The 11,689-nt window shown below is 66.1% G+C and overlaps 1 protein-coding gene across 10 annotated transcripts in view; it reads right to left on the minus strand.

Annotated features, from left to right (window-relative positions):
- The window catches only part of MACF1 (microtubule actin crosslinking factor 1), a 146,759-nt gene extending 137,382 nt beyond the window's left edge, over nucleotides 1-9,377 (minus strand). For 5 of the 10 annotated variants that reach the window (XM_042793755.1, XM_042793757.1, XM_042793753.1 and 2 more), the window contains exons 1-2: nucleotides 9,249-9,377; nucleotides 7,771-8,029 (exon numbers count right to left, since the gene is read on the minus strand). In XM_042793755.1, the coding sequence (XP_042649689.1) occupies nucleotides 7,771-7,990 (220 nt within the window). In that variant the 5' untranslated portion in view covers nucleotides 7,991-8,029; nucleotides 9,249-9,377. Of the gene's footprint in view, nucleotides 1-2,243; nucleotides 2,408-7,770; nucleotides 8,030-9,248 lie in introns of those variants that run through there. The other 5 variants (XM_042793756.1, XM_042793754.1, XM_042793752.1 and 2 more) reach the window with 3 other exon arrangements.
- Between the last annotated feature and the right edge of the window lie 2,312 nt (nucleotides 9,378-11,689).

The following is an 11,689-nucleotide window of genomic DNA, read 5'->3' on the forward strand; positions in this document are numbered from 1 at the left end:
ACCCTTCCCATGCCACCAACCTCCCTGCCTCCAGACCTGCCCCAGCTTGCTCCACGACAGAGGCCCTGCTACTCAGAATGATTTTCTTTTTTTTTTTTTTTTTTTCCTGTTTTAGCCTATTTGCTATTAGAAATAGAGTGGAGCTGTCTCATAAAAACGCAGGGAGGCATTTGCAATCCTGGCGTCAGCAGTACCAAGCGTCCTCCTTGCCCTCCGACAGCACGAGCCGGTGCCAGCAGCGCCGGGTCCTGGGTGCAGCCTGGCCACCACGAGCCAGCCACCGACCCCACGGGTCTTCCCACGAGGCTTGGTGCCCAGCAGTCACATTTTCATCAAAACTCTTCATTTTTGCAGGATTAAGAGGGGGAGGGGACGAGCCAGTGAAAAACTTTTTCCGGACAGGAAAAACCAAGCCGTTTACAGGAGCTGCAGCAGGGGGAAAGCAGGGAAGAGACGACACGTCCACCAGCTCGGAGCCCAACGACCCAAACTGGAGGCGGGTGGGATGTCCTGGGACGGGTGGGGAGCTGGAAAGGAGTCGAAGGCAAAGGAAAGCTTTTTACAGACTATAAACATTCATTTCCCCTGCACCAAACAGGCACCACAAACAAGATCAAACAGCACCCAGCAGGGTATTTCCAAGCAAGTGCCAGCTCTCTGCCATAACCTGGTGTAAAAAATTGGGCATTACCTAAAAAACCCTCCTTCCCAGGGGATCCCGGCTGCTCGGCAAAGGCACCGACAGCCGGAGCACGGGGCGGGCGAGGGGGGGCCCAGCCCGGCACTGCCGGCCGGCAATGCCGCAGCTGGACCAGCACAGACAGGCACTGTAATTTCAATTTCTTTTTTGGAACAAAGCAAAACCAATGCAAACGACAGCTCTTTCCATGCCAGCCGCTGGCACCCGCCACACCGTTTCCTCCGCGTCTCCACGCTGAACCCAACTACATCAAAGGGGCTTTTTATTAATAAAAGTTTGTCAAGTACTTGGACGAGCCCGAGTCACGTTGCCCCGCGCCTTTCCAAAGTGCCCGAAGAGGCTTTTATTCCCCGCTCCCTATGAAAGCGGAGCAAGGCTGCGTGTTTCTCCCACCTCTGGGAGGTTTGAGTGGCACCCCCTGAATCGGGGAACCGGGGAATCCATTATTCCCCTTTCTCTGCAGGCAGAAAGGAAAAGGAAACAGGCGCCGCGAGCGCCTGGCTCCTCTCGCCTCGGCCATCCACATTTTAAAAGAGTCTTGGCTGCTAAACTTACAAAACAGAGCGCTAGGAGCCCTGTGGGGCTGAAATCTGGGCTCCAGGACAAGTCTATCTCTGCAGCGAGGAGAAAAAAAATAAATAATAAGAATGGAGACGAACGCAACTCCCGGAGATGAGCCACCGACATCAAAACTGCACACTCACTGCCGGTACCGACACCGGCACAGCCGCCGACACCGCGGCCTTGGGAGCACATCGGCCCCTCGTCCCTGCCTGGCCCCACGGGGGGCTGCGGGGACACGGGGGCAGCCGGAGCAGGGACGGGGGACGGTGGGTCCCCACGTACCCTCATGCCACCCCAGGGTAAGGGCGCAGGGTTGGTGGGTGTCGGGGTGCTCTGAGCGGCAAGGTGGGGTGCTGGGGTGCCAGGGAGCCCACGCAGGGGATGCAGGGACCCCCCCCCCCCCCCCTTCCTCATGGAGGGATGCTGAGCCCCTGGGCAGCCCACACAGGGACCGCAGGACCCCCACACAGGGATGCTGAGCCCCAGGACACTCCATGAAAGGGACACAAGGACCCCAGGACACCCACGCAAGGATGCTGAGCCTCCAGGCAGCCCACAGGGGGACACAGGGACCCCCACGGAGGGATGCTGAGCCCCCAGGTAGCCAACACGGGGACCCCAGGACACCCACGCAGGGGACACCAGGGCCACTCATCCCTTGGGCACCCCACGCAGTTTAGCCAAGGGAACACTCAGACCCCGGGCACCCCACGCAGGGACACCCTCCACTCGGGCACCGCACACAGGGGACCCCGCAGACCCCACTCTGGGGACCCCAGGGACACTCACGCCCCAGCCACCTCACGCAGGGGGTCATTCGGCCCTCAGGCACCCCACGCGGGGCCGCCGGAGCCCCCCGCGCCCCGGCACAAGGGGGGGCTCTGGCTCAACCCCCCCCCCCCCCCCCCAACACACACCGCGGGGCGGCCCCCGCCGCGCTCCAGGCCCCGCCGCGGGCCCCGCCGAGCACCGGCGGTACCTTTATAACGCTCCAGCACGTCCTCGTAGGCCTGGACGAACTCCTTCTCCTGGCTGCGGTTGGCCGGGAGCAGCCCCGGCACGTACCCGGCCATGGCGGCCTTTGTGCCGGCGGGCCCGGCGCTGCTGCCGCCGCGGCGCCCAGGGCCGCTCTGCGCCCAGCCCGCTTCCGCCCGCCCCGCCGGCCACGCCCACCGCCGCCGGCCACGCCCACGGAGGCACCGCCCCCCTGGGGGGGACGCTCCGCCCTCTTGTGTAGGTCACGCCCCTATGGGACCCGCCCCGGGCTCGCCGCGCCCCCTGGTGGCGGCGCGGGGCGGCCCCCGGCGGGAGGGGCGGGGCCAGCGGGAGTGACATTAGGAGTGACACCGGGAGTGACACCGGGAGTGACACCGGGAGGGGACGGAGACACTGGGTGTGACACCAGGAGTGACACCGGGAGGGGACATCGGGAGTGACACCGAGAGGGGGACAAGAGACACCAGGAGTGACACTGGGAGGGGGACAGGGACATTGGGAGTGACACTGGGAGGGGACATCGGGAGCGACACCAGGAGTGATAGGGACACCGGGAGTGACACCGGGAGGGGACATCGGGAGTGACACCGGGAGAGGAACAAGAGACACCAGTAGTGACACCGGGAGGGAGACAGGGACACCGGGAGTGACACCAGGAGGGGACACTGGGAGTGACACTGGGAGGTTACACTGGGAGTGACACCAGGAGTGACTCTGGGAGTGACACCGGGAGGGGACAGGGACACCGGGCAGGGCCACCGGTGGTGACGGGGCCTCCCAGCAACACCACTGCCGCCCAGCACCGCCTGGCTCCCAGAGCTCCCCAGTGGCAACCAGTGATCCCAGCGCCACCCAGTGCTGCAGCCCAGTGCAACCCAGTGCATCCCAGTGCAACCCAGTGCATCCCAGTGCATCCCAGTGCATCCCAGTGCAACCCAGTGCATCCCGGTGCAACCCGGTGCAACCCGGTGCAACCCGGTGCATCCCGGTGCAACCCGGTGCATCCCAGTGCAAGCCAGTGCATCCCAGTGCAACCCGGTGCATCCCGGTGCAACCCAGTGCATCCCAGTGCATCCCAGTGCACACCCAGTGCATCCCGGTGCATCCCGGTGCATCCCAGCGAGCCCAGAGTGCCGCAGCCCAGTGAGCCCAGTGCATCCCCGTACATCCCAGTGAACCCAGAGCACTGCATCCCAGTGAGCCCAGAGCACTGCATCCCAGTGCATCCCAGCACATCCCAGTGAGCCCAGAGCGCCGCAGCCCAGCGCATCCCGGCATCTCTAAGTGCCACAAGGGCATCACCTCCCGGTGCACCCAGTACATCCTGGGCACCCAAAGCACTGCTTCCCACTGTACCCACACCACTGCATCCCAGTGCACCCAAGCTGGGGAGCACCTCAGCTGCACCCCCCCTCCCAACCAGGCCGGGGGGGCCCGATCCTGCCCCACCCCAGGGGCCACCCAGCCGGGCACCCAATCCCGGGGCTCCGCACCCCACTCCCGCCACCAGTATGGGCACTGAGGGGGGGCTGTCGGCCCCGGGGGGGTCCCCAGGGCTGTGAAAGAGGGCAGCCCCACATGTCACCCGTGGGGTGCTGGGGACTATTAGCCCCCCTCCCCATTTTAACCCCTCGTGGGCCAAGACCAGGAGGGGTCAGACGCTGCTGGGGATGGGGCACGGGGAAGGGCCCCCCCTACTCTGCTTTTGCAAAATCTTTTATTTCAGGGTGAATCTGGGAGGGATTTATCCCCTGGGGTGTATTCCAGGGGGGGGGGGGGGGGGTGTCAGGCTCCCACCTCGGGGTCTCCCGCGTGGGGGTCTGTCCCCACTGTCACTGGCTGCCTCAGCTCCCACCCCTGCAGCCTCCTGCCAGGACGGGAATGGGGTGCAGCAGTGAGCCAGGCCCCTCAGCATCTTTTGGGGGGGGAGCATGGGGGGGAGGCGGGGAAGCCCTCAGCATCACCCTTGGGGGGGTTTGGAGGGGGCAGGAAGACCCCACTGAGGGGCACGGTGAGGCCAGGGGCAAACACCTTGGGGAAACGGGGATGGGGGACAGAGCCAAAGCTGTCTGGCACCCCCATATTCACCAGAAACACACCCCCCTCCTCCGGCCCCCCCAGCAACTCTGGACATGTCAGAGCAAAATCTCCCACAGACACCGCGGTTACGGGGTCACGGGGTGACCGCCCCCACGGCCAGGGGACACCCCAGTCCCCCCAACCCCCCAGCGCTCGGCTCATGGGGCTCCCCCTCCCCATGCCCCCCCCCGGGCTGCCCTGCCCCCCACCCACACACACACACTGGGGCAAATCTCAGCCTTTTTTGGCCGAGGCAAAATGTTGCTTTTTCACCCTGGCTGCACCGTTGCCATGGCAACCGGAGGGCCAGGCTCCGCCAGCTGGGTAACCACGGCAACGAGAAAAGCCCCATCCCTCCCCGCACAGACATCGTGGGTCTCCCCACTATCGCCCAGGGGCCCCCCAAACCTCCCAGTGGCACCCCAGGGTGGGAGGGGGGGGCTGCACCCCCCATCCCTCCGGGTGTTAACCACCATCATCATCCTCCTCCTCCAGCAGCCCTTGGCCTTGGGGGGGGGGGGGGGTCGGGGGGGGTGTTGGGGAGGTTGTCAAACAAATCACCCCCTTCATCCCAGTTTTGGCGGCATCTCCCCTTCATTAGGAAAAGTAATTAACGGCGCACCGAGCGCGGGTGCCCGGCTGCATCGGCGGGTGTCTCTGGCGGGGGGGGCGGGAAGCGGGGGGAGGAAGGAGGGTTTCAATCCGGGCGACCGCGCCGGCGCGGCGGCCTCGTGGCGCGGCCGCCTTTGTGCCCAGCGGTGCCGAGGCAGGACAGCCAGCCCTGGGTGACACCGCATCCCCCCCCCTGACCCCAACGGCCATGGGGGCCATGGCTCTGCCACCCCCCCAACCCCCCCAAAACACAGCCGACCCCAAAACCCCCATCCCAGGGAACGGGGCGACGCGCCGGCCGGCTGGCGCTTCAGAAATCCTCGCCTGGGCAGGGGGAGAGCTGCTCGAAAGCTGCCCCGGCCCCACGCGTGGGTGGGCTCTGCGGCTCCCCAGGCAGCGGGGGAATAAGGAGGTTTGTTCCCCGCTCCCCGAGAACGAAGCCCCTCTCCCTCCTCTGCCTCTGCCCGTGGCTCGGGGGACGCTCCCCGGGGACAAAGGGCTCCCAGGAGCCTTTTCCCGCAGCCCCAGCACAGCCCCCGGGAAGCCCCCGTGACGCCTCTCCCGTCACCCCTGACCGCTGCCGCTGTCACCCGCTCGCCCCTCGCGCCCTTGTCCCCCCCCTTCCTACCCCAGCATCACCCCAGCATCACACCCCCCCCCCAGCAGACCGCGACCCCTGGCAAGATCAAGTACAACCAGGTTTAGGATGAAAGGGCCTTTTCTTCCAAAAGCAGCATGTGTGTCTGTGCGCGTCCGGCCGCCCGTGTTCGTCCCTGTCCCCCCCCCCAGTCATCACCCTCACCCCCCCTGCCAAGCAACCGGAGTGAGACAGAGCGACGCGGGGCCGAGGGCTGGACTCTGACCCTTCCTCATCCCCCTCCTCTTCTGCCTCCCCCGTGCCACCACCTCCCAGGGTGATGCCAGCAAAGCAGGGAACGGCTCCGGAGGCACCGAAGGCGCAGGCACACACAGCCCTGGGGGGGGCAAGGGACCTTATGGGAGGTGCCCCGCGGGGGTCCCCAGTCCCACACGATGCCCAGGCTCCATCCTCACCACTGGTTTGGTCCCCAGTGCCCCTTCTCGGGGGGGTCCCAGGGAGCCGAGCCCTGTCCCCCTCCCCAGGTGCCAGCTCCCCTGGGACACATTCCAGCAGCCGCCGTCCCCAGTCCCCCATCAAGCCCAGTCCCCAAACCCCACGGCGGGGACAAGCAGGGGGACAGCCAACACCCTGCAGAGAGTCCCGCTGAATAATGCAAGGATCTGAATCAATATTTCAGCTCATTTTCAAAACTGGTGACACAAAACTGTCTCCAAACTCTTTCTTCCCAGCTCAGCACTGTCTAGCTGCACCTCACGAGTTATTTTTATTGGGGAATCTGCATGAGACTGGGTTTTGTGACATCCCCCTTGCCTTTAATCACGGGCTGGATTCAGCCAGCATGACGACAAGCGCTCGGCATCCCGGGCAGGCGGGGAGAAACGCAGCTAAGGAAATGGCTGTGCCTCAGCTGGGTCCAGCCCCAGGGCACGGGAGGGTGCTCAGCACCCAGCAGGATGGGGATTTGGGGGCAGAGCTGGTCCCTGGGCTGTGATGGGTACGGTGGTGGTCCCAGTAGCCCGGCTGCCTCCCAGCCTTGGCGATGCTGGTGTTTGGGGCCGAGCCGGCCGCACCCTAAGCGTTTGTTTCCCCCAGCCCCAGACAGCGCGTTTTCAAGAAGCATCATTTGAATCAACTGGTTCTTCCTGCCCCAAGACGCCCGCGAGCTGGGACGGCACAACCCGCCCGAGCGGCACCACGGCACAGCCAGAGCCACACGCTCCCCAGTGCTCCCAGTCTGAGTCCCCACAGGGTGCAGAGCCCAGCGCTGGGGCCGATTTGCCCGTCGGCTGGGGGCTGCCGGGGCAGAGCGGGCACCGCGGGAGCTCACCGCTCTCACCCACGCCTCGCCAGCGAAATGAAAACTGGGGTTCCCTTGGCGGGGCAGCCGGGAACAGCCTGGCCAGGGCTCGGCGGGGGCCCCTCAGCACGGCCTCAAATCTCTGTTTGCTCCAGCAAGAGCAGATCAAAGGCCCCCGGGGTGTGGGGAGGAAGGCCCAGAGCCCAGCAGCCACGGATCAAAGCCCCCCGACGGTCGTTTGTCCCGGGGTGAAGAAGCAAATCCTAACTCCGGCACCCGGGGCCACCACCCCGAGCAAAGCTCCTCCACCCTCCCTTCCCGCAGTGGGGTCCCCACCAGCTCCATCAACCGGCACTTGGAGAAGGAGCCCTCAGCCACGGTGGGTCCATCCCTGGCTTTGTTTCTCCTTCCCATCCCCGTCCCTTCGCCTGGGCTGTGACAGCAGCCAGCGGGTGAGGGGACGCACGGGGGGTGAGCGTCCCCTCCACACTGCGGCAGCGCAGGGACCCCGGGGTGTCCCGATGACCACAGCGATGGGGCTGGGCGGGAATCACAAACTTTCCAGGGCAAATTCCTCCCCAGAGCCTGGCCAAGGGCATTGTTCCACCAAGGAGCCATTTAGTCCTTAATTAGGCATTTTTATGTCACCCAAACGAGTTGGAGGTGTCCAGTCAGCCCTTAGCCCCGGCGTGCTGAGGTGAGCCCTGCCCTGACAGGACAAAGCCATCACAGAACCGGCCCTCGGCCACCAAAGGCCATCTCCATCCCTCCCCTCCCCACCCCACCCGTCCGCAGGCTCCCTGGGGAGCAACGGGGGACAGGGGTGACCCCAAAATCATCTCAGCCACTGCGGGGGGAGCCTGGGGACCCCCGTCTGCCCATCCCTGGGGGGACTCGCTGCGCAACAGAGCGCTGCCTTACCTGCGACCCTGACGACAGCCCTCTCGGCCGGGTCCAGCACCGAGTCCTGGCTCTTCCGCTTCCTCTGCTCGTGGAGGGGTAAATTCCAGGGCAAGGTGTCCCCAGCGGGGCAGGGGGAGAGGCTGCCCGAGCGCTCGCTGCGGTAGGAGCGCTCGCTCCGGCACGACCGCTCACTCCGGCACGACCGCTCGCTGAGGGTCTCCTCGTCGGAGGACGACATGGCCCACGGCGCGGGCAGGACGTCCCCACGGGCAGCCGCCTGCAGAAGGAGGGAAGAGCGCGTGACGCCGGGTGCTGGGGGTGCTGGAGAAGGGACCGTCCCCCCACGTCTGACTCTGCCCGAGCACAGGTGAATCAGCCCTCCTGGAGCTCCCAAACGCTGCCTCAGTTTCGCCCCCCTTGGCTGATCTGATGGCTGGGGGTCCTGGGGATGGGGACAGTGGCACGGCCACCGCTCCACCAGCAAAGCCCACACTGGCATCCCCGGCACCGGCTCACTCCCACAAAGCAAAGTCCAACCTTTTGGGTTCGATTTCTTTGTGCTCGGTACAAGAAGAAGCCATCAGATCGGCGCTGCCCTTTGTACCTGCAGTTTTTCCCCTCGCAGAGTGGGAACAGCTTTAAAAATCCTGTTAATCATGGTAGGGGAAAATGGTAGGGCTTTCTGTAGCACGCAGGGAGTGAGCTGTGCCGCGTATACACGCTGGGCAAATAAGCACCTTGCATGAGACATATTTAAAATAATTCTCATTGTGTCCTCTAGCTCGACCAGGAAAAATGCACATGAAATGACTGAGACTCCTACAACCGATGTGCCGCGGCAGAGGAGCCGCCTCCATCGCGCGGAGCCTTTCCTTATTATCATCATTTAATCAGCAAAACAAGAACAAAGAGACCCAAAAAAAAAAAAAAACATTGAAAGAAAGGGAGAAAGGATTCCATGAGTCATTCACCCCCCATTGAAAAGCCGCAAAAAAGGAATCGCGGCCCAAAATCGCGTCTCCCCCGGCAGCTGCCCTGGCACCTGCACCGAGGGGCTCAGCCCTGGCCCTGCTTTTGGGGGACCCGCGGGTGTGGGGCTGAGGGGGGGGGGGGGTGTTTCGGGGGGGCGGGGAGGGTCTGGGTGCCCCGGGCGAGGCGGGGCCGGGGGCTGGAGCCCCGGCTTTGCGGTGCGGGAGGCAGCGGGGTGCGGGCACGGCGCTGCGGGGACACACCGGGCTGCCCTGATCCCCGCTCCCCACCGGATCCTGACCCCCCTCGACCCGGTCCTGTCGTGTCCCCCCCCACCCCCCGGTCGGCATCCTCCGGTGCCCGCAGCCCCAGCCCGGCCCCGGCGGCTGCTGCCCCCCCCTTTCCCGCTCCATCCCCGCCGCCTTCCCAGCCCCGCTCCATCTCCTGCCGCTCCCGCTCCATCCCCCGCTCCATCCGCCGCCCTTCCCCGCTCCCTCCCCGGTGCCCGCAGCCCCGGCCCCGCTCACCGCCCCCCCCCCGGCGATGCTCCGGTCCCGTTCCCGGCTGTTCGGCGGGGGCAGGACGCGGCGCTCCCGGTTCCCGCAGCCGTTCCCGGGCCCGGCCCCGCCGTGCGCTCCCGGTACGGCCGCTCCCGGTACGGCCCCGCCGTTCGCTCCCGCCGCCGCGGCACCTCCCCCGGCCCGGCCCTGCCCACCGGGGCGGCCCGGAACGCCGGGGGGGTCCCGGCTGCCTCCCGCCCCGCGCAGCTCCGGGGACCGGCCCCGGTTCCCGCCCCTTGCACCAGCCCAACGCGACACCCTCCAGACCGGGCACCCCCGGCCCCAGCCCGGGCAAACCCGCCTCCTCCCACCCTCCCTGCTCCCCCTTTTACAGGCTCCCCGTGACCCACCCTGCACCCCCCCCAAACCTGGCTGTGCTCCCTAAGGCACCCCAATGCCTGCTGCCTTTCCGGGCCACCCTTACCCCACCCTGCTCCCCCATTACACAGGGGGCCAAACCACCCAGCAGCTCCCCACCCTCCCACACAACCCCCTCGGGGCACCCCCCCCTTCCCACCCCAGCACGCTCCCTCCACCCCATCCTCTGGATCCCTCCAGGCCCAGGGGAATTAGAGCACCCATCGAGCTGGGCCAGCAGGCCGTGGCGGGATCAACAGAGAGGAGGGGGACGTGAGGCATGGAAAGGACCGGAGGGCTGCGCTGGGAAAACCGGGTGCTGCCCAGAGCCTCACCTGGGGGGCAGCGGGACATCCCAGCCCCAGCAGCAGCCGTGGCGCAGGCAGGGCTACCAGCAGCAGCCCGAAGGGGTGGCTGAGCTGCAGGACGGTCCCGGCCTCTCGGCAGGAGTGAAGCAGGATAAACCGCTCCGGCTGACGGCAGATCCAACCGCCCCGCACCGACGGCGGGACCCAGCGAGAGCCGGGTCCCGGCCCCGAGCCAGCGCGGCTGCTCCCGCCGCGGCGCACGTGGCCGGGCCAAGCCTGTCGCCCCAATCCCCTCGGGATCCCGGCTGCCCCCCGGGCATCTCTCCCACACCAGGCTTCAGATCTCATCCCAACACGTCCCTCTGCTTCCCAGCAGTTGTTTTCCCAGTAGCTCCAGCGAGGGGGTGGGACGCAGTGGAGGACAGGGCACAGGGTGTGGTGACACTCGGCTCTTGGACATTTGGGACGCGGCTGGTGAAGGAGCACGTGTTGCCCTGCAGCCCTGGATCCAGGCGTGGGGAGAGCAGCGCAGGACGAAGCGCTCGGCCGAAACCCACCCGGGGGGCACCGGTGGGCCGGATCGAGCCCACGGATGTGGCGGCCGAGGCCTCGCAGGCACAAGCACTGGCTGGTACCGAGGGCATGAGCTCCCCGGAACCCCCGGTAACGCTGCGGCCAGGCCGGCTGCACTGCGGGCAGAATAAAGGTTAAACTGGAAAACGGCATCCCCGGGGCTGGCATCAGCCTCACCATCCCAGCGCCAGCCCCACCGCCCCGGCGTCGCTTTCTCTTCCCTCCCTTGAGCGGGTGGTCGCGTCCGTACTGGCCACCGATAGATAAATCCAGCCCCTGTGCTCAAGCAGGGGCCGTGGGTGCCGGCATTACAAGGGAGGGACCCCAAAATCTGTGAGAGCCGGGGAGCGGGGAGGGCTCATCCCGCCGGAGCCAGCAGCCTCAGATGCACTGGGAGGAGGAAAGTGCCCCAAGACCCAGACGCTGCTCGTGCCGTTCCCAAAGCTCCCGGACGGGTTGAGTGGCTCAGCCGCGGGTTTGGGATGTGTCGAAGCCCCCGGAGCACACCGGGGCGACGGGTACGACACCCCCGGTTTTCCCCCTGCTCGTCGCCGCCCCGGGGCACGAAGCGCACAGTTCAGCGCGCGGCCGGCTGCAGGGTGACGTGTCCCTTTGTCACCGCGTCCCCGGTGCCACCGGCCGGGCTCCGACCTCCTCCCTCGCGGTGCCCTGGGAGCAAACCCGCCCGCTTTGAGCCGTGTTGAACCCCCCGAGGAGCGAGGGCGGCCGGGAGACGGTGCCTGTTCCAGCCTGCTCAGCTTTCACACCCGAAACGGCGTTTCCAGAAATCCCTCGCAGCGCCCGGCGGCGCTCGATTATTTGAGCAGAGAATCTGGGTTAGGATCGGCCGATGTTTTGCCTACGTGGGGATGGGGAATTATTTCAGGAGGAAGGGGTGGATTCTCCCTAAATCGTTTCATCTCCCCCCTTCCTGCACTGTACGGCAGGCTCACAGGGACACCCCCACCCCCCCCTGCCGGAGCGTGTGAACACCCACCTGAGGACGGGGCCACAACTTTGGGGTCCTGCTCAGCGTCTGTGGGGACACGGGGAGACACCCCCACGGCTGCGCCGCTGCAAATCAGTCGGCATGTGGCTCTGCCCCAGGATCTGTCCCCTATCCCTCATTAAAACCTGCTTTTTCCCTTGACTTTTGATAAATTATTCATC

This window comes from Tyto alba, unplaced genomic scaffold (genome assembly GCF_018691265.1).
Source record: "Tyto alba isolate M040663 unplaced genomic scaffold, T.alba_DEE_v4.0 Super-Scaffold_20, whole genome shotgun sequence".
In the NCBI taxonomy this organism is placed as follows: domain Eukaryota; kingdom Metazoa; phylum Chordata; class Aves; order Strigiformes; family Tytonidae; genus Tyto; species Tyto alba.